The sequence below is a fragment of the Hemitrygon akajei genome, chromosome 4 (genome assembly GCF_048418815.1).
Source record: "Hemitrygon akajei chromosome 4, sHemAka1.3, whole genome shotgun sequence".
Lineage (NCBI taxonomy): Eukaryota > Metazoa > Chordata > Chondrichthyes > Myliobatiformes > Dasyatidae > Hemitrygon > Hemitrygon akajei.
In genome coordinates, this window is record NC_133127.1 from 194,443,841 (window position 1) to 194,470,262 (window position 26,422).

A 26,422-nucleotide genomic window follows, 5' to 3' on the forward strand; every position below is an offset into this window, starting at 1 on the left:
CAAATTAACCTTTAGGGAATCCTGCCCAAGGACTCCTGTCCCATTGCACCTCAGTTTTTTTGTATTTTTCTTGCCATTTAGAAAATAGTCAGCCCTTTCATTCCTTCTACCAAAGGTGCATGACCATAAACTTCCCAACACTGCATTCCATCTGCCACATCTTCATCCATTCTCCGAATCTTCCTCTGTAGTCTCTCTATTTCCTCAAAATTACCTGACCCTCCACCTATCTTCATACCGTCTGCAAACTTTGCAAGAAAACACTCAATTCCATCATCCAAATCATTGACATTTAATGTAAAAAGAATTGGTCCCAACACAGACTCTTGTGGAACACCACTAGTCACTGGCAGCCAGAATAGCTGATCTTCTTGTGGGCTCAACCATGAGCTGCTCTAAAAAGCCATCTCGTAGGCACTCTAGAAACTTCCCCCCCTGGAATTCAGCACCAACCTGATTTTCCCAATCTACCTGCATATTGAAGTACCCCATGACTATTATAACATTGCCCTTTTGGTATGCATTCCCTATCTCCTATTGTAACTTGTAGGCCACTGTTTTGGCGCACAGTGACCTCCCCCCCACCCCCACCTACGCCTCTTCTCCTGTCAGTGTAACGAGTTCTGCCACATGAGGCCAGGAGCTGGACTTGGTTATCAGAGGCTAATTTGAGACGCACACCATTTGGAGCACTTTATAGGTAGTGGGAGCTTATCCACACTACCACCCTGGCTATGACAATCATTTGGACCATGATGGCAGTCTACAGAGCAGTCGCCCTGCCTTTTCTGCTGTATGGCTGGGGAACGTGGACCCCATACCACGGGCACATCAAGATGCTTGACCAGTTCCACCTGCGATGCCTTCGCAAGATCACGGGCATCTCGTGGCAAGACAGCGTCCCCACCACAGAAGTGCTACGATGGGCCGAGAGCTCGGGCACAGAGGCACTGATCACGAAGGCACAACTTCGATGGGTTGGACATGTGGTCCGGATGTAACACAACCACCGTCCAAAGATGGTATTGTTTTCCGAGCTGGCACCTGGCACCAGAAAGCAGGGAGGCCCCACAAAGCACTACAAATACTGCACGAAACCATCCTTGAAGGCATGCAGTATCCCTGTGATTGGTTGGAGGGTCTTGGCCAAAGACCGCAACGCCTGGCGCCTAGCAGTCTACAGAGGCACCAGAACATTTGAGGAGCAAAGGCTGAAGGATCTCGATCAAAAGTACCAGGACTGCAAGGAGAAACCACCCGACCCTTCAATGGCTGTAACATGACCGACGTGCAGGTGCTTCTGCCCTTTCCAGTTCAGGCTTCACCAGACACGTCACTGACAGATTTCCAAGAAGACGACTGTTTTGGGGTCTGTATACAACTCACATCAGGGTCTTTTTACCCTTGCAGTTCCTTAGCTTTATCCACAATGATTTAACAACTTCTAACCCAATGTCACCTCCTTCTAATTATTTGATTTCTTTTTTTTACCATCTGGGCAACACTGCCCCCTCTGCCTTCCTGCCTATCCTATCAATACAATATGCATCCTTGGACATTAGGCCCCCAGCTATAATCTTCCAGCCATGATTCAGAGATGCTTACAACATCATATATGCCAATCTACAATTATGCTACAAATTCATCTACCTTATTCCGTATACGGCGCGCATTCAGACACACCTTCATTCCTGTACTCACCCTTTTCGATACTGTCCGCCTTTTACATTGCAACTCACCCCATTGACTATAATTTTGCCCTATCAATAGTCTCTCCTCACTGCACATTGCCTCTGTTTGTAAACCAGCTACCTCACGTTCAGCACTATTATCTGCCTTTCCTCCAATACTTCTTGCATTGAAATATACACAGCTCAGGACACTAGCTGCATTATGCTCAACCTTTTGATTCCTAACTTTGTCTGAGGTCTTTCTGCCTCCACAAACTCTCCACTAACTGTTCTGGCACTCTGCTTCCTATCCCCCTGCAACCTTATTTTAAACCTCACCGTGCAACATTAACTACCCTTCCCACCGGAACATTAGTCCCACTCCAGCTCAGATGCAAACTGTCCCTTCTGTACAGGTCCCACCTTCACAAGAAGAGAGCCCAATGATCCAAAAATCTTATACCCTCCCTCCTACACCAATTCCCTGACCGTGTATTGAACTGTATAATCTTCCTAGTTCTAGCTTCACTAGCACATGGCTTGGGTAGCAATCCTGAGATCACAACCCTGGAGGTCCTGTCCTTTAACTTTGCACCTAACTCCCTGAACACCCTATGCAGAGCTAACAGCACGAAACATTGACTGTACTCTTTTCCTAGATTCTGCCTGGCCTGCTGTGTTCCTCAGGAATTTTGCCTGTGCCGTTCAGGAATTGTTTGTCGCACTCCCGTCAGTAAGGCTGATCAACACCTCCACCCACTAACCCACCCCTCCACCACTGCTTTATCATTTCTTGTAAGAGTCTCTTTATGTACAAACTCTCCTGTGCCTCGTGTCACTTTATGGACATACAATCAATCTATGTATATAAGCTATCATACGTATTTATATTTATTGTGTTTGTTTTTTTGTGCTGCATCGGATCCAGAGTAACAACTACTTTGTTCTCCTTTACACTTGTGTACAAGAAATGACATTAAATAATCTTGAATCATAGTCTTGTTTCACTATCGGCAGATGCTTCCTGACCTGCTGAGTGCTTTCAACATTTTCTGTTTTTTGTTATGATAGAAATTGGAAGGCCAGGGCGCTGAAGAGTTGTGTGAGAGTCAGAGACTCCTATGAAGGAGATGACACGATGGAAAGTTCAGAACACAAGGACAGTTGTTCCACCCATTACAACAGACGAAAACACAACTCTGCTGCTAGACTTTTAAACAAAACCAGGATGAGGGAGCATATCACTCTTGTCCTAGCTACTTTGTATCGGCTTCCCGTATTCTTTAGAATGCATTTTAAAATTTCTCTTACTTGCTTTTAAAGTTCTTAATGGTCTATGACTGGAGTATGTAACAGAATCGCTTTTGATTTATCATCCTGTTCGAGCTCTCAGGGCTTCTTCTGTTGGTCTTTTAAAGCTAAACAAACTTTCTCAAAAGATAATTGGCACATCAGCTTTTTGAACTATGTTCCTAAACTGTGGAATTCAATACCTAAAACTCTTACGGATGCAGTCTCAGTTGACACTTTTAAACACCAGCTCAAAACTTATTTACTTAACTTTGCTTTTAACTAACATGGTTTTGTCTTTTAGCTTTTACTTTATTTTCATGTTTGCACTTTATCCCATTGCAGAGCACTTTGAACTATATCATCAGTGTGAAAAGTGCTCTATCAATAAGTAGACACGGCATTTGTAAAAGTTTAACCTACCTTCAGATCGGACATCAGTTTCTTATCGAGGGTTTGCTCCAAAAATTGCACGCTGACCTGGTGCATGGAACCCTGAAACACAGGAACCCGGCTCGTAATTCGTTTATTTTAATCACGCTTCCTGAGGTAAAGTTTCGTTTTACATGCTATCAAGGCACATCATTGTAAATACAAGTAGAAAGAGCCAGTAACATCACGAAGGATCCCACCCACCCTGCTCTCAGCCTGTTTGTCCCACTCCCATCAGACAGCAGCATCCACACCAGGACCACCAGACTCAAAAACAGTCACTTTCCCCAAGCAGTGAGGCTGACCAACACCTCCATCCACTAATCCACCCCTCCACACCCCCAACCACCACTACTTTATCATTTCCTGTCAGAGTCACCTTGTGTACCAACACTCCAGTGCCTAGAGTCACTTATAGACATACAATCAATCTCTGTATACAAGATATGTTATGTATTTATATTTATAGTGTTTTATTATTTCTATTGTGATCCTTATCTTATTGTGTTTTGTTTTGTGCTGCATCGGATCCAGAGTAGCAATTATTTCGTCCCCTTCACTTGTGTACTGGAAATGGGATTAAACAATCTTGAAGACCCATACTCAACACACAGCTACCACTCTCTGAGTAAAGAAGTTCCCCCTCGTGTTACCTCTAAACTTTTGCCCCTTAACTCTCAACACATGTCCTCTTGTTTGAATCTCCCCTACTCTCAATGGAAAAAGCCTATCCACATCAACTCTATCTATCCCCCTCATTATTTTAAATACCTCTATCAAGTCCCCCCCTTAATCTTCTACGCACCAAAGAATAAAGACCTAACTTGTTCAACCTTTCCCTGTAACTTAGGTGCTGAAACCCAGGTAACATTCTAGTAAATCTCCTCTGTACTCTCCCTATTTTGTTGACATCTTTCCTGTAATTCGGTGACTAGAACTGTACACAATACTCCAAATTCGGCCTTACCAATGCCTTGTACAATTTTAACATTACATCCCAACTCCTATACTCAGTGCTCTGATTTATAAAGGCCAGCATACCAAAAGCTTTCTTCACCACCCTATCCACATGAGATTCCACCTTCAGGGAACTATGCACCATTATTCCTAGATCACTCTGTTCTACTGCATTCTTCAATGGCCTGCCATTTACCATGTATGTCCTATTTTGATTAGTCCTACCATTAAACTTGTCAGTGTGTGTGTACACACACACACACACACACACACACACACACACACACACACACACACACACACACACACACACACACACACACACACACACAATTAAGTAACTTTAAAGAGGAATGGAAACTTGTAGGGTTTGGAGGCTTGAGTGCCTCAATGACCTAGAGAGCTATGTTGGCTGGAGTTGGGGCTTTATGCTTTGGCTCTTGCCAAATAAGTCAAAGGGTACAGACCAGACTAAGAGGTCCACCGGTCCTCCAGGTTCAGGGGTTCAGCTCCGGGCTAACAACCCTGACTGGTAAAACAAGATTGTTACAGAAACAGCAATGAAGATAGAAGACTCTTAAGCATCATCAACGTAACGGGAATAAAAAAAAATATAAGTAAGTAGTGCAAAAAGAGAGCAAAGCAAAAAGAACAAAAAATACTGACCTAGTGTTTATGGGTTCATTGTCCATTTAGAAATCTGATGGCAGAGGGGAAGAAACTATTCCTGAAACGTTGTGTGTCTTCAAGCTTCTGTATCTCCTCCCAGAGGTTGCAATGAAAAGAGGACATGACTGAGTGATGGGGAGTTTTTTTTTATTATTGTGGTTTTTTTTGTGCTGAATTGGATCCAGAGTAACAATTATTTTATTCTCCTTTACACTTTTGTATGGAAATGACATTAAACATTCTTCGATCTTGAGGTAAAATGAGAAGCAGAATACAGTATATGCCAGCTTCAGAAAAAGTGCACTCAGTGTTCCAAAGAGAAAAGCCCTAGCTCACCCAAACTTTCCTCAAAAGAAATGCTCTCTAATCCAGGCAGCATCCTGGTGAATCTCCTCTGCACTCTCTCTGAAGCTTCCATCTCCTTCTTATAATGAGGCAGCCAGAAATGACACAATACGCCAAGTAAGACACACAAAATGCTGGAGAAACTCATCAGGCCAGGCAGCGTTTATAAAGGAGAATAAAGAGTTGACATCTCGGTCCGAAACTTTGACTGTTTATTCCACTCCATATGGGCTGTCTGACCTCCTGAGTTCTTCTAGCATTTTGTGTGGGTTGCTCCAGATTTCCAGCATCTGCAGAATCTGTGTTTCCAATACTCCAAGTGTGGTCTAACCAGAGTTTTATAGAGCCGCAACAATATCTAGTGACTCTTGAACTCAATGCCCCCCAACTAATGAAGGCCAACATACCAAAAGCCTTCTTAAGCCCCTGATATCAACTAGCATGGTAACTGAGGGATCGATGGACATGGAGCCCAAGATCCCTCTGTTCCTCCACTTTGATAAGAATCCAGCCATTAACCCTGTATACTGCCTTCAAATCCCACCCTCCAAAGTGAATCACTTCACAGTTTTCTGGGTTGACCGCCATCTGCCATTTCTCAGCCCAGCTCTGCATCCTGTCAATGTCCTGTAATCTACAACAACCTTCTACACTATTTACAACATCACCAACAGTTCATGTCATCCCCCTCCTATACTTTCCTCCAACCACCTTAAAATTATGCTCCTTTGTATTATCCATTAGATACGTATCAATGGATGTGAATACCAAGATCCCTCTGTTCCTCCACACTGCCAAGAATCCCGCCATTAACCCACCAGCAGTTTGGCTGCCTGGATTCTCACGAGCCAGGATCCATCGTTCACCATGTGGCATATCTTCCCAAAAGCATCATCGACCAAACGGATCTCTTCATTAGATGACGGAATGGGGACGATACTAAAGAAATGAAGAGACTGGCATGAGAACATGGACAGCACCAACAAGCCCACTCTACTATTTTGTGAACAGACAGAATAAAGATCTGCATTATTAACTTTAGCGTACATCAAAACATACAATTAAATGCGTCGTTTGCATGAACGACCGACACAGTGTGATGGTCTGCAGAGGCAGCCCACAAGTGTTGGCATGTTTCCAGCGCCAAATTAATAGCCCTATTTTTTATATAGAGATACAGCACAGTAACAGGCCAACAAGCCCGTGCCACTGAATTACACCCATGTGACCAATTAACCTACTAACCCGTACGACCGTGGGAGGAAACTGGAGTGCCCACAGCAAACTCACACAAAATTGAAACCAGGTCACTGAAGCTCTAGTAGAGTTTTGTTAACCATGCTGGGGACAGTCCATAAGTGTCACCATGTTTCCAGTACCAAAACAGCATGCCCAGAACTTACCTTAACCCTAACCTATATGTACGTCTTTTGGGACGTGGGAGGAAACCAGAGCAGCTGTAGGAAACCCACACCATCACGGGGAGAATGTACAAACCCCTTACAAACAGCAGCAGAAATTGAAAACCCACCCTACAGCTGGCATTGTAGGCATTATGTTTACCTTTAGGCTAATATGCCACCCCAAACCTCTTAAAAATCCAAGCTTTAACTGAGAAAGGATATGGTGATATAACATCATAGCTCCTCACAGTTACACAGATTTTGCAAACTATTAGACACGCATTCAACAGACATGACTGCCGATGGCATCTAGTATTTATTTTCTATCTCTAATTGTCCTGCTAACAGAGAGGCAGCAAGGCAGTTGCATAAAGCGATTAGGATGAAACATTGCTGTGGGCGTGCAGTGAGATTTCCATCAGATTGTCTCGGGTTTGTATTATTGCTAACTTCTATTATTCCTACTTTTTAAATTTAGCCTATTTATAGGATTACTTAACGCCTGTTGATGTTGATTTTACTTACATAATTTGGTATATTTGATTACATTTTGATTCTATATAATTTTTGTCCTTATGTACGATTTTTAATTTTGTCTCATATTTTTATGACCATATTGATTTATGTTTTCAATCTATATAGAGCACTTTGAGCCTGCATCTCATTGTATGAAATGTGCTATATAAATAGTTACTGTTATTAAATTGCTTAAAAGTTTGTAGTTTACTGAGTTCAAGTAAATTTAATATTAAAGTACATATATGTCACCATATACAACCCTGAGATTTGCTTTCTTGTAGACATTCACAGTAAAACCAAAAAATAAAATCAATGTAAGACTGCGCCCACAGGATGGACAAACAACCAATGTGCAAAGAACAACAAACTATGCAAATACGAAAGAGAAAAAATATTAACAATAAGTAAACAATATTGAGAACAGGAGATTAAGAATCTTTGAAAGTGAGTCCATAGGTTGTGGGAATATTTCAATGATGGGGCAAGTGAAGTTGAGTGAAGTTATCCCCTTTGGTTCATGGGTCTGATGGTTGAGGGGTAATAACTGTTTCTGAACGTGCTGGTGTGGGTCCTGGGGCTCCTGTAAATTCTTCCTGATGGCGACAGTGAGAAGAGAGTAACCTGGGTGGTGGGCATCCTGTGACAGCGCTCTGTGTAGATGTGCTCAATAGTGGGGAGGGCTTCACCAATGATGGACTGGGCCGTATCCACTACTTTTTGTAGTATTGTACTTTCTGTAGTGGGGTGTATGGTGTGTCTAGGGAGGGCAGCACCTCAGGTGGTGGGCTTGTCGTGCTCCGCCCAGGGGCAGCTCGCCCACCTTTAGTCCCCACCAGCCACCCAGCTCTCACCTGTGGCTCCAAGTGACTGTTTGCATGCAACAGTGGCCACACCCCGGTACAGTGCTTCGACAGGGGGGGCTAAACCAGGTGAGGGTAGCCAGGAAGCTCCAGTCCCAGTGAGATAGGGATATGCCTACCCCAGCATGTGAAGCCTGTTCTGACAGACTGGGTGGATCTACTACAAGATCCAACAGCCAAGAAGGTGGTGCTGCCACGCTTCATGGAGAGCGAAGGGCATGACAAGGCACAGAAGGCGTCATGGTCATCTCCTGCAGCTGAGGAAGTCTCCAGTCATGATGACTTTTCGTCCCATTGGACCAAGATTTTTGAGGCTGAGTGAGTGGAACTGTCACAGTGTGACAACTTCTTCATTATAAAACTCCTCCACATCATTGTTGGAAATGACAGACAACGCACTTTTTGTAGTGTTTCCACACCAGGCCATGATGCAACCAGTCAATAAAATTTCTACCATACCTTGAGAAAAGTTTGTCAGACACTACCCCTCACCCCCCCACACACTCTACCCCTCACCCCCACACACTCTACCCCACGCTCCCGCCCACACACTCTACCCCTCACACACTCTACCCCACGCTCCCCCCCACACACTCTACCCCTCACCCCCACACACTCTACCCCACGCTCCCGCCCACACACTCTACCCCTCACACACTCTACCCCACGCTCCCCCCCACACACTCTACCCCTCACCCCCACACACTCTACCCCACGCTCCCGCCCACACACTCTACCCTTCACCCCCACACACTCTACCCCTCACCCCCCCACACACTCTACCCCACGCTCCCACCCACACACTCTACCCTTCACCCCCACACACTCTACCCCTCACCCCCCCACACACTCTACCCCACGCTCCCACCCACACACTCTACCCTTCACCCCCACACACTCTACCCCTCACCCCCACCACACACTCTACCCCTCACTCCCCCACACACTCTACCCCTCACTCCCTCACACCCACTCTACCCCTCACTCACACACTATGGAGCAAGAGATAGTGAGCATGTAAATAGCCCTACACTGAGTATTTACTTATTCTGAATAAAGGACGTTTAATAAAAAACACTGACCTGTCGGCGTAAAGTTGACTGATTACCCACACGAGCTGCACGGCCACAGAACGGACCTGCTCATAGTCATCCGTTAGTGCCTTGCAAGCCTTTAGAAGAGCAGAGGACTGATTAAACTAAGCAGTGTCAATAATTCTCAACAATAACCATGTACATTGATAAGAGCATCTCAGGGATCACAGACGGTTACATGGAATCACAGCATGATTATAACAGACCACTAGCCCCATGCCCTACTCCCTACAGTCCTGCAAACTCTTCCCTCAGACAATAACAGCAAAAGACATAGGAGCAGAATTAGGACAGTCTGCTCCGCCATTCCATCATGGCTGATTTACTTCCCCTCTCAGCCCCATTCTCCTGCCTTCCTTTGCCATCCTTACTAATTAATTTATTTCATTTAGTGATACAGTGTGGAGTTAGCCATTCTGGCCCGTCAAGCCATGCCGTCCCAGCATCTCACAATCCCGATTAACTCTAATCCAATCATGGGACAATTTTCAATGACCAATTACCCCACCCAGGACTGTGGGAGGAGACAGGAGCACTGGGGGAAACCCACGCAGTCACAGGGAGGACATACAAACTCCTTACAGAACGGCAACGGAATTGAACTCCAAAATGCCCGCGCTGTAATAGTGTCGGGCTAACTGCCACGCTACCATGATGCCCATTAAGTAGCCAGCAATCTCCGCTTTGAATATACTCGGCCTCCGCAGCAGTCTGCGGCAATGAATTCCATAGATTCACCACACTCTGGCTAAAGAAATTCCTCCTCACCTCTGTCCTATAGGGGCATCTTTCTATGATGGGAGATTTGGTACATTTATAAAGTTATGTGAGGTATAGACAGGATTCTTCTTAGAGCAGAGGAGGGATTTGATAAAGACATTTAACAGTATAAAGATCCAGACAGAGTGGATACATAGAACATTACAGCACAGCAGAGACCCTTTTTTGCTAAGTTAGAGAGGAGATTAACGCAATAGAAAGGAAGGACATTAGCCTGGAGGATGTAGAATCGATATGGGTAGAGCTGCATAACACTAAGGGGCAGAAAACGCTGGCGGGAGTTGTGTACAGGCCACCTAACAGTAGTAGTGAGGTTGGGGATGGCATTAAACAGGAAATTAGAAATGCGTGCAGTAAAGGAACAGCAGTTATAATGGGTGACTTCAATCTACATATAAATTGGGTGAACCAAATTGGTAAGGGTGCTGAGGAACAGGATTTCTTGGAATGTATGCGGGATGGTTTTCTGAACCAACATGTCGAGGAACCAACTAGAGAGCAGGCCATTCTAGATTGGGTATTGAGCAATGAGGAAGGGTTAGTTAGCAATCTTGTCATGCAAGGCCCCTTGGGTAAGAGTGACCATAATACGGTGGAATTCTTCATTAAGATGGAGAGTGACATAGTTAATTCAGAAACAAAGGTTCTGAACTTAAAGAAGGGTAACTTTGAAGGTATGAGACGTGAATTAGCTAAGATAGACTGGCAAATGATACTTCAAGGGTTGATGGTGGATATGCAATGGCAAGCATTTAAAGATCACATGGATGAACTACAACAATTGTTCATCCCAGTTTGGCAAAAGAATAAACCAGGGAAGGTAGTGCACCCATGGCTGACAAGGGAAATTAGGGATAGTATCAAGTCCAAAGGAGAAACATATAAATTAGCAAAACAAAGCGGCACACCTGAGGACTGGGAGAAATTCAGAGACCAGCAGAGGAGGACAAAGGGCTTAATTAGGAAAGGGAAAAAAGATTATGAGAGAAAGCTGGCAGGGAACATAAAAAACTGACTGTAAAAGCTTTTATAGCTTTTATAAAAGATTTAATCTTTTATGTGAAAAGAAAAAGATTGGTCAAGACAAATGTAGGTCCTTTACAGTCAGAAACAGGTGAATTGATCATAGGGAACAAAGACATGGCAGACCAATTGAATAACTACTTTGGTTCTGTCTTCACTAAGGAGGACATAAATAATCTTCCGGAAATAGTAAGGGACCGAGGGTCTAGTGAGATGGAGGAACTGAGGGAAATACATATTAGTAGGGAAGTGGTGTTAGGTAAATTGAAGGGATTAAAGGCAGATAAATCCCCAGGGCCAGATGGTCTGCATCCCAGAGTGCTTAAGGAAGTAGCCCAAGAAACAGTGGATGCATTAGTGATAATTTTTCAAAACTCCTTAGATTCTGGATTAGTTCCTGAGGATTGGAGGGTGGCTAATGTAACCCCACTTTTTAAAAAAGGAGGGAGAGAGAAACCGAGGAATTATAGACCGGTTAGTCTGACATCGGTGGTGGGGAAAATGCTAGAGTCGGTTATCAAAGATGTGATAACAGCACATTTGGAAAGAGGTGAAATCATCAGACAAAGTCAGCATGGATTTGTGAAAGGAAAATCATGTCTGACGAATCTTATAGAATTTTTTGAAGATGTAACTAGTAGAGTGGATAGGGGAGAGCCAGTGGATGTGGTATATTTAGATTTTCAAAAGGCTTTTGACAAGGTCCCACACAGGAGATTAGTGTGCAGACTTAAAGCACACGGTATTGGGGGTATGGTATTGATGTGGATAGAGAATTGGTTGGCAGACAGGAAGCAAAGAGTGGGAGTAAACGGGACCTTTTCAGAATGGCAGGCAGTGACTAGTGGGGTACCGCAAGGCTCAGTGCTGGGACCCCAGTTGTTTACAGTATATATTAATGATTTAGACGAGGGAATTAAATGCAGCATCTCCAAGTTTGCGGACGACACGAAGCTGGGCGGCGGTGTTAGCTGTGAGCAGGATGCTAAGAAGATGTAGGGTGTCTTGGATAGGGCAAATTCATGGCAGATGCAATTTAATGTGGATAAATGTGAGGTTATCCACAATTGGTTGCAGGAACAGGAAAACAGATTATTATCTGAATGGTGGCCGATTAGGAAAAGGAGAGGTGCAACGAGTCATTGTACACCAGTCATTGAAGGTGGGCATGCAGGTACAGCAGGCAGTGAAAAAGGCAAATGGTATGTTGGCATTCATAGCAAAAGGATTTGAGTATAGAAGCAGGGAGGTTCTACTGCAGTTGTACAAGGCCTTGGTGAGACCGCACCTAGAATATTGTGTGCAGTTTTGGTCCCCTAATCTGAGGAAAGACATTCTTGCCATAGAGGGAGTACAGAGAAGGTTCACCAGATTGATTCCTGGGATGGCAGGACTTTCATATGAAGAAAGACTGGATCGACTAGGCTTATACTCACTGGAATTTAGAAGATTGAGGGGTGATCGTATTGAAACGTATAAAATTCTAAAGGGATTGGACAGGCTAGATGCAGGAAGATTGTTCCCAATGTTGGGGAAGTCCAGAACGAGGGGTCACAGTTTAAGGATAAAGGGGAAGCCTTTTAGGACCGAGATGAGGAAAAACTTCTTCACACAGAGAGTGGTGAATCTGTGGAATTCTCTGCCACAGGAAACAGTTGAGGCCGGTTCATTGGTTATATTTAAGAGGAAGTTAGATATGGCCCTTGTGGCTAAAGGGATCATGGGGTATGGAGAGAAAGCAGGTACAGGGTTCTGAGTTGGATGATCAGCCATGATCATACTGAATGGCGGTGCAGGCTCGAAGGGCCGAATGGCCTACTCCTGCACCTATTTTCTATGTTTCTATGTTTCTAAGCTGGTGAATGCTAATTAATCTAATCCCTCTTCCCTGCACATTGGCCACATCCCTCCATTATTCACATGCCTGTCAAAGAATCTCTTAAACACTCTTTATCGTAGGACTGAAATGTCTAGCACTAGCGAGCATGCATTTAAAATGTAAGAAGGAAAGTAGAAAGGAGATATGTCAGGTGCTTTTGTATTTGCAGAGAGTGGGGGGGGCACAAAATGCATTGCTGAGGTGATGGTGGAGGCAGATATCATAGGAGTGTTTAAGAGACTCTTCAAAAGGCACATGAGCGTGCAGAGGATGGAGGGAAGGAGGATCAGAATAATTAGGAGTTAAGAATTATAGAACATGGCAGCCACAAAATAGGCCCTTTGGCCCATCTAATCCATTCCAAACTATTATTCTGCATAATCATATTGACTGCAACTGGACCATAGACCTCCAGACCATTTCCACCCATGTACCTATCCAAGATTCTCTTAGACAATCAAACTGAGTTAATCAAACTCCGATCCACCACTTCCGCTGGCAACTCATTCCACACTCGCACCACCTTCTGAGTGAAGGAGTTACCCCTCCTCATGTTCCCCTTAAATATTTCACCTGTCACCCTTAATCCATGAACTCTAGTTGTAATCTCACTGTACCTCAGTAGAAAAAGCCTGCTTGCATTTACCCTAAACATATCCCTCATAAGGAGTGAGTATATGGAATAAACTGCTGGAAGAAGTGACTGAGACAGGTGATTGAAGGGACTTGGCAGTCCTTGTGCAGGATTCCCGAAAGGTTAATTTGCAAGATGAGGTGGTGATGAGGAAGGCAACTGTAATGCTAGCATTCATTTCAAGAGGACTAGAATATAAAATATTAAATATAAAAGCAAAAAGCATCTGCAGATTTCCTCGTGCATGCAATTTTGAAACTTTATAAAGCACTGGTGGCCTCACTTGGTGTATTGTGAGCAGTTTTGGGCTACTTATCTAAGAAAGGATGTGCTGATGTTGGAGAGAGTTCAAAGGCGGTTTACAAGAATGATTCCAGGAGCAAATGGCTTGTCACATGAAGAGCGTTTGATGGCTCTGGGCCTGTATTCCCTGGAATTCAGAAGAATGAGGGGTAGCCTCATTGAAACCTCTTGAATGGTAAAAGGCCTTGATAGAGTGGATGTGGAGAGAATGTTTCCTTTATGGGGAGAGTCTAAGTCAGAGGACACAGCCTCAGAATAGAGGGACGTCTTTTTTAGAACAGAGACGAAGAAGCCTGGGAGTGGTGAATCTGTGGAATTTCTTGCCACAGCCAGCTGTGGAGGCCAAGTCATTGGGTATATTTGAGGTAGAGGTTCACATATTCTTCATCAGTCAGGGTATGAAGGGATACAGGGAGAAGGCAGGAGATTGGGGCTGAGGGGGAAAATGGATCAGCCATGATGAAACAGCAGAGCAGACTTGATGGGCCAAATGGCCTAATTCTGCTTCTACACCTTAACATTTAAGAAGCTCTGGCTGAGAAGGAGCTTAGAGGGATGTGGGACAAATTCAGGAAATTGGAACTAGTTGGGTGGGCACCGTGGCCAGCATGGAGTGCTTGAGCTATATGTATCCCACTATATTGTTCCATGACTATTTTACCAACACCCCCCCCATTCCCCACACCCTCTCTCTTTTTCTATTCTCCATCTGTGCTCCCTTATCACCCTTTCTCCTCTCCTGTAACCTCAATCATGTGACCCTACTCCTTCTCTTATGGTCCGCTCTCCTCTCCTATCAGATTCCTCCTTCTTCAGCCCTTTACTTCTTCCACCAATCACCTTTCAGCTTCTTACACCACTTCCCCTCTCCCACCCACCCACCTTCCCCTAACCAGGTCTCTAGCTTGTACCCCCCCCCCCCCCACTTTTATCCTGGCTTCCTTTCCAGACCTGATGAAGGGTCTCAGCCTGAAATGTCGACTGTTTATTCCTCTTCACCAATGTGGCCTCACCGCTGAGTTCCTCCAGCATTTTGGTGGTGTTGCTCTGGAGTTTCAGCATCTGCAGAATCTCTTGTGCCACCCATCTTTGTTTCACTAGCAGCAGATGCTTCCTCACTTGTTAAGAGCTTTGAACATTCTCTGTTTCTGTTACGATAGAAACTAGGGGTGCACAGAAGGCCAGTACTGGAAGAGGAGGACAGAACTGTTGAAGAGTTGTGGGACAGCTGGAGAGAGTGGGAGGGACTGGGAGCAGGGTAGGGAGGCATGGAGGGAGGGGGAGCGGGAGGGGTTGAGGGGACTGTGAGGGTTGGTGGAAATGTGAAGGGTCCAGGCCCAAAACGTGGACTGTTTATTCCCCCTCCATAGATGTTGCCTGATCTGCTGAGTTCCTCTGAAATGTTGTGTATGGCATTCTGAGGGTTTACCTGAGAGTAGATAGTCTGCTGCAGCTTCATTCCCCGTTCGTGGAGTTGTAACTAGGACAGAGCAGAAGAGGCGGTATGAGCACCAGTCACACAGAATAAACACCATGCTGGAAATGTATTGTCAACCTTGTGGTCTGAGCAACCAAGAACAGAAAAGAGCACAGAACGTTCTGTAAATCCACTCCCCACATACATTCTCTCTTCTCCCACAACCCTCCCCCAACTGGGCAGAAGGTACAAGATTAGAGAATGCACAAGAACAGGCTCAAGAACAGTTTCTACCCCACTGTTATAGACTATTGAATGATTCTCAAGTACAATAAGATGGACTCTTGATCTCACAATCTACCTCATTATAACAGTGCACGTTGTTCACCTTCACTGCATTTTCTCTGTAACACTTAATTCTCCATTCTTTTATTGTTCTACCTCGTGTGACGTGCTGTAAGGTTTCACTGCTAATGTAATGGTTTCTCTGTAGCAGCAATGTTTGGGTTATGACTAGAGATAATGGGGGCTTTGAAATGTGTGCCATCCAATAAGGGGCACATTGTTTCTTTCTTGTGGGGCTGAGAAAAGGTATTCACAGTCTTTTGTCAGTGAGAGACAAAGAGAGAAGACGCAAGTGGAGAGAGTTGGTAGACTGCCAGATGGAGCGGACTTGGAGCGAGGGTCCGGGAGTCGCCAACGCTCAGAGAAGGTCAATGGGGAATGAATGGACGGAACCGTGAGCTCCAACATGCACATCAGACTGTTTCATTAAAATGGGCCCTTTTTCTTTTTATTTTCTTTACTAACCGACAGTCGGATTAGGATTCATAAAGTTCAATCATTTAATTGCATATGGTGTACTGTCTGATATTTTGCAGTGTGGATTTGTAACTGGGCAACACATCACACAGCTCCACACAAACGAGATTTCTCAGTTTGGCTGGGCCAGAGGCTGTCTTCCCGTCAACAAACGTAACCCGAGGGTTACACTTGTCTGACCCTTTTCTCTGAGAACGACCCTTGATTCTAGATATCTCAGCCACAGAAAACATCACCACTGCAGCCAACATAATCAAAGACCCCACCCACCCCTGACATTCTCTCCTTTCCCCTCTCCCATCGGACACAAGGTACAAAAGCACGAAAGCACATACCACCAGGCTCAAGGACAGTTTCTATCCTGCTCTTATAAAACTATTGAATGATAAGGGCACCATGGTAGCATAGCACGGGGCATCGGGTTCAGAGTTCAATTCCACCGCCAGCTGTAAGGAATTCGTACATTCTCCCTGTGAGCCGTGTGGGTTTCCTCCAGGTGCTCCAGGAGTGCAATGTGGTGTGTTCTGCTGCTGCTGCAGTAGCCCATCCACTTCAAGTTTCAACATTCTGCGCGTTCAGAGATTCTCTTCTGCACAACAGTGTTGTAAACATGTTGTTATTTCAGTTACTGCTGCCGTCCTGTCAGCTTGAACCAGTCTGGATATTCTCCCATAATTTTAGACATTTTTGCCTAAAATACTGTCGCTCACTGGATTTTCTTTTTGCACCATTCTCTGTTAACTCCAGAGACTGCTGTGTATGAAATCCCAGGGAATCAGCAGTTTGTGAGATACTCAAACCACCTCGTCTGGCACCAACAATCATTCCATGGTGTAAGTAATTTCTTCCCCGTTCTGATGTTTGGTCTGAACACCAACTGAACCTCTTGACCGTATTTACATGCTTTCATGCATTGAGTTGCTGACACATGATTGGCTGATTAGAGGCACGGTAGCGTAGTGGTTAGCACAACATTTGACAGTACCAGTTCAACTCGTACTGTCGTTTCTAAGGAGTCTGTACATTATCCCCATGAGCACGTAGGTTTCCTATGGCTGCTCCAGTTTCCTCCCTCAGTTCAAAGACACACCGGTTGGCCGGTTATTTGGTCACTGTAAATTGCCCTGTGACGACGCTAGGATTAAATTGGGCGATTGCTGGCCGGTGCTAGAAGAGCCTATTCCATGCTGTATCTCAATAAATAAATAATTGTATTAACTAGGTGTACCTAATAAAGTGGCCACTAAGTGTATGTTTGGGATGGTCAGTTTGGATGACACCCAGGGAAAAGGAATCTACAACTAGAGGCTTAAGGTGAGAGGGGAGAAATTTAAGGAGCTCAGTAGCATTTTTTTAAAACAGAAATAGGTGCCTAAGGAGATGGTGGAGGCAGATATGGTTTGGCAAATTGGTAAATGAGTTTATCACCGAGGCACAGCGCAAAACCAGTCTTGTATAATGTTCAACAGATCAATTCAGAACAACAATGCATTGAGGTAGTACAGAGTAAAAGAACAACTGAAGGCAGAATAAATATAGTCATAAAGAGGTAGAATGCGAGATCAGAGATCCATCTTATCATAATAGTAGCATAGAAGCTGTCGTTGAACCTGGTAGTCCACGCTTTCAGGCCTTTGCATCTTCGGCGCAATGGAAGAGGGAAAAGGGAGAATGTCCGGGATTGTGGGCTCTTTAGATATTTAACCTTCAAATCGGCTTATGTACCAGAGTACAGCGTAAAACTTGTCTTGCATACTGTTCATTTAGATCAATTCATTACACAGTGCATTGGGCAGAACAAGGTAAAACAATAGCAGAATGCAGAATAAAGTGTTACAGTTACAGGGAAAGTGCAGTGTAGGAAGACATAATAAAGTATATAGTGAGATTCAGTTTACCATGGCTTTCATCGCTGCTGTTCGGACTCGGGGATCCTGGTCGGTGAATGATTCACTGATGATCTTCTGCACATCTCTGGCAGCCATGTTCTCCAGTTCCTTTACCCCCAGTCTCTCGAGGGGCCCCAGGCAACCAATCAGCTGCAAGCATTTGTTCCGTACCACGTGGGACGTGTCTGCCAGGTGCTGGTCATTTGCAGGGGAACAACAACACAACAATTACTGTAAATGATTTGCTACAGCATCCTTTATCACCACAGAGCATCCCAGGGCACTTTATGTTCAATAGAAGACATTTTGACATGTCCATAACACTGTAAACGGTGTTGGCCATCTGAAACAGCAAATCACTGCATCACAGAGCACTATAGTACAGTCTGCGCTGAACAGTTATTCTGCCTAGTCCCATTAACCTCTCATCCTTGTAATTATCCAAATTTCCCTTAAATGTTGCAATCTCTGATTTTCGCTGGCAGCTCATTCCACACACTCACCACCCCTGTGAGTGAAGATGTTCCCCCTCATATTCCCTTTAAACATTTCGCCTTTAGCCTATAACCTATGACCTCTATTTCTTCTTATAGTCTTGGACTATATTTTTTGTATTTTACTGATATCTTGTATATACTTGCTCTTTTATATGTGTCTTGTGCTGTGTGTGACTATTGGTATCAATACTATGTTTTGCACCTTGGCCCTGGAATAATGTTGTTTTGTTTGGCTGTATTCACTGGTATTCATGAATGGCTGAATGAAATTAAAGACCATAAGACCACAACATATAGGAGCAGAATTAGGCCATTTGGCTCATTTCATCATGGCCGATCCAATTTTCCATTCAGCCCCAACCTCCTGCCTTCTCCCCGTAGTACTTCATGCCCTGACCAATCAAGAATCTATTAATCTCTGGCTTAAAGGTACATGAAGAGTTGTGGTTTACAGCTGCCTGGGGCAAAGAATTCTACAGATTCACCAGCATCTGGCTAAAAAAAAGTTCCTCCGCAACTCCGACACCCCTCTAATCTGAGGCTGTCCCGTCTAGTATTAGACTCTCCAACCACAGGAAACATCCTCTCCACATCCACTCTATCAAGGCCTTTCACCATTCGATAGGTTTCAATGAGGTCACCCCTCATTCTTCTGGATTATGGTGGGTACAGGCCCAGAGCCATCAAAAGCTCTTCATATAACAAGCCATTCGATCCTAGATTCGGTCCTAACACCGACCCCTGCGGAACATCACTAGTCACTGGCAGCCAACCAGAAAAGGATCCTTTTATTCTCAGCCGCTGCCTCCTACCAATCAGATAATCCTTGAACCGTTCTAGCATTCATTTCAAGAGGCCTAGAATATAAGAGCAGGAATGTGATGCTGAAGCTTTATAAGGCACTGGTGAGGCTTCACCTTTGAGTATTGTGAACAGTTTTGGGCTCCTCATCTAAGAAGAGATGTGCTGACGTTGGAGAGGGTTCAGAGGAGGTTCACAAGGATGATTCTGAAAATGAAAGGATTATCATGTGAGGAATGTCTGATAGCTCTGGATCTGTACTCGCAGGAATTTAGAATGTGAGGGGGGATCTCACTGAAACCTTTCCAATGTTGAAAGGTCTGGACAGAGTAGATGTGTAAAGGACGTTTCCAATGGTGGGGGGTGTCTAGGACGAGAGGGCACAGTCTCAGGATAGAGGGGTGTAAATTTGATAGGTTTTTGATTGGGGACAGCATCAAAGGTTACAGGAAGAAGGCCAGGGTGTGGGGCTGAGGAGAAGAAAAAATGATTAGCCACGACTGAATGGCGGAGCAGACTCAATGGACCAAATGGCCTAATTTTGCTCTTATGTCTTATGGTCTGACTGACCTCGATCCATTTCACTGGTATTGTCTTTTGTACCCTCGGCTCCTGTGTCTTCCCTCCAACTTTATTTTTATACATTTCCTCCTGTTCTGACTCTGCTTCTCTCTCTACAGATGCTGACTGGCCTGCTGAGTGTTCCCACCCCAGTCTGTGAAAGTAGAGTGTGACTGAAGAGGATTTTGTGTTGCTAAAATATTTATATACTTAGCTTGCCAGAAGTACACAAAAACCGTTAATCCCCTCAAGCTGTCAGGCTGATCAACAGCTCCACCCACTAACCAATTCCCCCAGCCCCCACCACCTAGTGTCACTGTATGTACATAAACTCAGTGGCCACTTTATTAGGTATCTTTTGTATCTAGTAAAGTGGTACTGAATCTATGTTCATGGTCTTCTGCTGCTGTAGCCCATCCACTTCAAGGTTCCACTTGTTGTGCATTTAGAGATGATCTTCTGCACAACACTGCTGTAACATGTGATTATTTGAGTTAATGTCACCTTCCTGTTAACTTGAACCAGTCTGGCCATTCTCCTCTGACCTCTCTCATTAATAAGGCGTTTTTGCCCACGGAACTGCCACTCACTGAATGTTTTTTTGTTTTCGCATCATAATCTGTAAACTCTAGAGATTGTTGTGCATGAAAATCCCAGGAGATCAGCAGTTTCTGAGATACTCAAACCACCCTGTCTGGCACCAACAATCATTCCACAGTCAAAAATCACTTAGATCACATATATTCCCAAGTCTGATGTTTGGTGTGAACAATAACTGAACCTCTTGACCCATGCCTGCATGCTTTTATGCATTGAGTTGCTGCCACATGATCGGCTGATTAGATATTTGCATTAACCAGCAGGTGTACCTAATAAAATGGCCACAAGTGTAATTTATTACAGTTACTTGTAGATTGTGGATTATAGGATTGATTTTATCTTTATACTTATTGTGTGTTTTTATAATGTCCTGCATGCCTATTGTGTTTTTTTTTTGTGCTGCATCGGATCCGGAATAACAATTATTTTGTTCTCCTTTACACTTGTGCACTGAAGAATGACAATAAACAATCTTGAATATTGAATCACTTGTTCCTGTTTGTCTCTCCTGCCAACAACTAGAGAATCAGAATCATCTGCGGAGCTGTTTCTTACCTTACAACCAATCTCAACTAAACGGAAACTGAGAGGCAAGTTGTCTTGCAGCTGAGTGCCGATCACCAAGGTGGTGTCCAATAACTGGGCGAGGACATGGTGAGATTCTGCAACAGTATGTCACACATGAAATAATTATTCCAATACAGCAATTCCACTCTCGTTGAGAAACTTCGTCATCATTTCAACATCTTTTTTCCAACTATGATTACGGGTAGTTCACCTATTGAATAATGGATGTGGAGAGGATGTGGGGGAATCTAGGACCAGAGGGCACAGGATCATAATTTAGAACAGAGAGGAGGAGGAATTTCTTTAGCCAGAGGGTGATGAATCTGTGGAATTCGTTGGCTCAGAAATCTATGGAGGTCAAATCATTGGGTATATCTTAAAGCAGAGGTCGATAGGTTCTTGATTAGTCAGGGCTTCAAAGGTTACGGGGAGAAGGCAGCAGAATGGGGTTGAGAGGGATAAATAAATCACTCCAAGGACTGAGTGGCCTAATTCTGCTCCCTTGTCTTATGGTCTTATTGTCTATATTGGGATCATTACTTTATGCTTCAATGTACATGTGATCAATAAATCTGAATCTGATCTGAATTATAGAAAGTCATGATGACTTATTAAACATTAGATTTATTTGTCACATACACATCAAAGCAATGAAACATACAGTGAAACACGTCATTTCCATCAATGACCAACACAGTCAAGAAAGTGCTGGCGGCAGCCCACAAGTATCACTACCCTTCCTGTGCCCACAACTCACGAACCCTAATCTGTACGTCTTTGGAATATGGGAGGGAATTGGAGCACCTAGAGGAAAGCCACATGGTTATGGGGAGAACGTAGAAACTCCTTACAGAGAGTGGTGGGAATTGAACCCCAATCTTCCTATCGCTGACTCTGCAAAGCGATGTGCTAACAGCTAAGCTACCGTGCTCCCCATGTTACAACAGAACCGGCTGTAGATACTTTCAAAGTATGGATTTCTTGCTACTTACTTTCGTTGTTAAGGGCGACGATAACATCTTCCACAATGCAGTCAGGAAGGAAGCCTGGTGTTTTTGACAGTAACCCAATTAAGGACGCAATCTTCAGTCGGACCGAACTCTCATTCTCCTGTAACGGAAATACATTTACTTTCCCAAAATGGCTTATGAAACAAACAGCGAGTTACTTTAACGTTAACAATTCCCGAGGTTATTCATAGGAACAATAACATATAACCATATAACAATTACAGCACGGAAACAGGCCATCTTGGCCCTTCTAGTCCGTGCTGACAATTATAAAACAAAACTTGGTGACGAGAGGTAAAAGATATTGGAGAGCAGGTGTGGATGTCGAACTTCAATAGATGTACCAAGGAGAGTACCCTAACTGGTTGCATCACAGCCTGGTATGGAAACACCAATATCCTGGAAAGGAAAAGGCTACAGAAAGTGGTAGATATAGCTCAGTCCTTCACCAGCAAAGCCTTCCCCATCATTGAGTAAATTTACTCAAGAAAGAAGAATCCATCTTCAAGCCCTCCCCACCATCCAGGCCATGTTCTCTTATCGCTTCTGCTATCAGGAAGGAGGTAAAGAAGCCTCAGGACCCACACCACTAGGTTCAGGAACAGTTATTACCCCCCCGATCATCAAGTTCCTGAACCAGGGTGGATAACCTCACTCACTTCAACTTTGAACTGATTCCACAACCTACAGACACATTTTCATGGACACTATAACTCATGTTCTCTGCTTCATTTATTTATTCACACAACTGGCCCATGCAGTCATGGCCCACTGTCCACAGCCCTTGACCATGGGGATCGCTGGTCTTCAATGCCTGCTGACCTGACCCCCACAGGTCGCTGGCCTTCAACTGTGCAGTGCTCTGACCTGTATGCCAACCACAGGCTCCTGCCCTTAACTCTTCATTCACTGCTCTGACCTCTAACTCCCCACCTCATCCCTGTCCCTAAACCCTAACCTGACCCCTAACTCCCCGCTCTGTACCAGTGGTGTGATGAGGAACTACTGTGGGCTTGTTCTTGCAGAAAAGTGGTTCCAGGACAATAGCCCATGCACCATCAATCTACAGGCCATGAGACTCAGGGACTTGGGCTACATATACTTCGTGTGACTGTATGTTTTAGCCAGGACTTAAGAACTTTTTAAAAGCTATTAATGCTTTTTGAGATAGTGATTTAGATGCATATCATATTTTTTACTGAGTTAAGTATTGTATGTAATTAGTTTTGCTACAACAAGTGTATGGGACATTGGAAAAAAGTTGAATTTCCCCATGGGGATGAATAAAGTATCTATCTATCTATTGGAATTAAATGTGCCTTGTGCTGTGCGTGACTGTTGGCACTGTGTTTTGCATCGTGGCCCTGCGGTAGCGGTTTCGTTTGGCTGTACTCATCTATAAACGGAATATTGGATACCTGCACAGCACAGGAATGGGAATAACAGACTGTCCCAGAACTTGAAAATCATCCCTACAAACCTAAACATAGCCAAGTCGGAGCCACAGCTTTGGCGGACATCGCAGCTCAGCGTCACCTTGACCAGAAGGTGTGAGTGTTGGTTAGAAACCACCGACTATGGCGAGGGCTGTACCTTATAGTAGTGGTCAAGGAGGATCCGCACCACTCCCTCCACGCTCTCAGCCTCCACGGGCTTCTTTGCAAACTGTAGAAGGTACTGCAACGCTTCAGTGGGGCTCGTGGATTTGCACAGGTCAATGTGGAGGGCTGCGGATTTACTGGGCTTCGCCAGTCGGAGCTTCTTGGCTGGAACCTCTTCATGGGGCTGTTGCTATTTTCAGAGACAGAAAAACATGAGAATCAGAATCAGGTTTATTATCACTGATAAATGTTTTCAAATTTCAAAGTTCAAAGAAAATTTATATCACTATAAATTTGTTCTTTTGCGGCAGCGGTACAGAACAATACACATAAAAATTACTATATGTTGAGCGCCACAGTAGCACAGCGGTTAGCGCGACGCTATTACAGTTCAGGATGTCGGAGGTCAAACATCAGTTCGGGTGTCCTCTGCAAGAAAGTTTGTAATGTTCTTCCCATGACCATGTGGGTTTCCTCTGGGTGCTCCAGTTTCCTCCCACAGACATACCGGTTAGTAGGTTAATTGGTCAGTGTGAATTGTCCTGTGATTAGTTAATTCGAGGGATTAGCAGGTGGCGTGGTTTCAATAAGAAATATATAAATAAATAAATAAAGCGCAACAGAGAGCAAAATATTGTGGAAGCAATCCTGGGTTCATGGACTGTTCAAAAATCTGTGGCAGAGTGATAGCTGTTGTTCCTACATCACCGGCTTTCTGCAGGCTCCTGTAACCTCCCCCGATAGTAATAATGAGAAGAGGGAAAGAGGGAATGCCCTGGATGCTGAAGGTCCTACATAATGGCTGCCGCCTTCTTGACGTATCGCCTTTTGAAGATGTCCTCGACACTGGAGAGGCTAGTGCCCATGACAGAGCGGGCTGAGTTTACAACCCTCTAAAGCTTTTTCCGATCCTAGGCAAGGTCTCTAAATTCCAGACGGTGTGCAACCAGTTAGAAAGTTCTCCACAGTAGATCTGTAGAAATTTGCTAGTCTTTGGTAACATACCAAATCTCCTCAAACTCCTAATTAAGTTTAACCTTCAGTCAAGTCAAGTCAAGTCACTTTTTATTGTCATTTCGACCATAACTGCTGGTACAGTACACTGTAAAAACGAGACAACATTTTTCAGGACCATGGGCTCAGTGTAACTTTGTTGAGATTGCATCAATATGTTGGGCCCAGGGCAGGTCCCCAGCATCTGCAACATGGAGCGCTGTCACAGGACAGCATCATCAAGGACCCGCACCACACAGGTCATGCTCCTTTCTCGCTGCTGCCATCGGGAAGGAGGTACAGGAGCTTCAGGACCTACATCACCAGCTTCAGGAACAGTTATTAGCCCTCAGTCATCAAGCTCTTGAACGAGGGTGATAACTTTACTCAGCTCAACACTGAACTGTTCCTACGACCTATGGACTCATCTTCAAGGACTCTTCATCTCATGTTTTCAATACTTATTGCTTATTTACTTATTTCTCCCTCTCTCTTTTTGTATTTGCAGTTTCTCTTTTGCATTTACTATTGTGGTTTTTTTTGGTATTTACTAAGTCCCAATGAATCTCAGGATAGCATATGATGACATATATAGTAGCGTGCAAAAGTCCAAGGCACATAAATACAGCTGGGGTGCCTAAGACTTTTGCACAGTACAGTATTTATCAGTATTTGTAAATCTGGCAGGAGTAAGGGATACAGGAAATGGCAAAGGTGGAGCGCTGCGGAAAGGTAGCAGAGGAGGAGTGCCAAGGGTGGAGATTCGCGCAGGTGCAGACTCACTCAGCCATGAGATACCAGGCTCGGTCATTTGATTCCAAACAATTGGTTTATTGACCATTACAGAGTGTCTCTGCGGTGCTCCCCGCGCCCACTGTCTCACTTCGCTCTTCCCCAAACATGATTCCCCTCTCCCTGCCCCCTTCCCACTTTCAGTCCACAATAGAGACCAACATCAGAATCAGGTTTATCATCACTCACATATGAAATGAAATTTGTTTTTTTTGTATCAGCACTACAGTGCAATATATTAAATTACTACAGTACTGTGCAAATGTCTTAGCCATTCTAACTATATGTGTGCCGAAGACTTTTGTATGCATTTTTGATAATAAATTTTCTTTGAACTCTGAACATCACCATTTATTATTTATCCATTTCTATTCTGAAACTTCGTACTGAATTGGCTTCAGGCAGCATACTGAATCATAAAGTATTGGATGAAAATAAAAGTTCTCCCTCTGTTCTCTGGCTAATTATCTTAAACATTTATCAACAGAAAGGCTATTTTTTGGTTGGGCAGTGTATGTAAACCAGTACACAGAGATGTTTGGCTATAAGCAATAAACAGGACCACACAGTAGCGTAACACAATTACAGCACTATTCAATTCTCACTGCTCTCCCCGTGTCCATGTAGATGTTCCAGATTCCTCCCACATCCCAAAGACCATAAGACATAGGAGCAGAATTAGGCTTTTCAGCCCATTGAGCCTGCTGTGCTAATCGATCATGGCTGATTTATTATTCCTCTCAACCCCATTCTCCTGTCTTCTCCCCATAACCTTTGATGCCCTGACTAATCAAAAAGATGTACAGATTAGTAGGTTAATTGGTCACATGGGTATAATCGGTCGGTGTGGGCTCGTTGGCATGCTGTGTCCCTAATTAAATTTAAAGATATAAAATAGACGCAACTGAACACACTGGGAAATGTCTTATTCAGACTGTGGAATAAACACAAGAGATTCTGCAGATGCTGGAAGTCCAGAGTAACACACACAAAATGCTGGAGGAACTCAGCAGG

General features: G+C 44.2%; 1 protein-coding gene across 1 annotated transcript in view; it reads right to left on the reverse strand.

Moving 5' to 3' along the window:
• Positions 1-26,422, reverse strand: part of ints4 (integrator complex subunit 4) — a 97,389-nt gene that overhangs the window by 54,239 nt on the left and 16,728 nt on the right. The window contains exons 2-9 of the mRNA XM_073044319.1: positions 23,616-23,813; positions 22,005-22,122; positions 21,001-21,107; positions 17,996-18,181; positions 15,288-15,338; positions 9,228-9,316; positions 6,182-6,302; positions 3,384-3,455 (exon numbers count right to left, since the gene is read on the reverse strand). Coding sequence (XP_072900420.1) covers positions 3,384-3,455; positions 6,182-6,302; positions 9,228-9,316; positions 15,288-15,338; positions 17,996-18,181; positions 21,001-21,107; positions 22,005-22,122; positions 23,616-23,813 — 942 coding nt within the window. The remainder of the gene's footprint in view (positions 1-3,383; positions 3,456-6,181; positions 6,303-9,227; positions 9,317-15,287; positions 15,339-17,995; positions 18,182-21,000; positions 21,108-22,004; positions 22,123-23,615; positions 23,814-26,422) is intronic.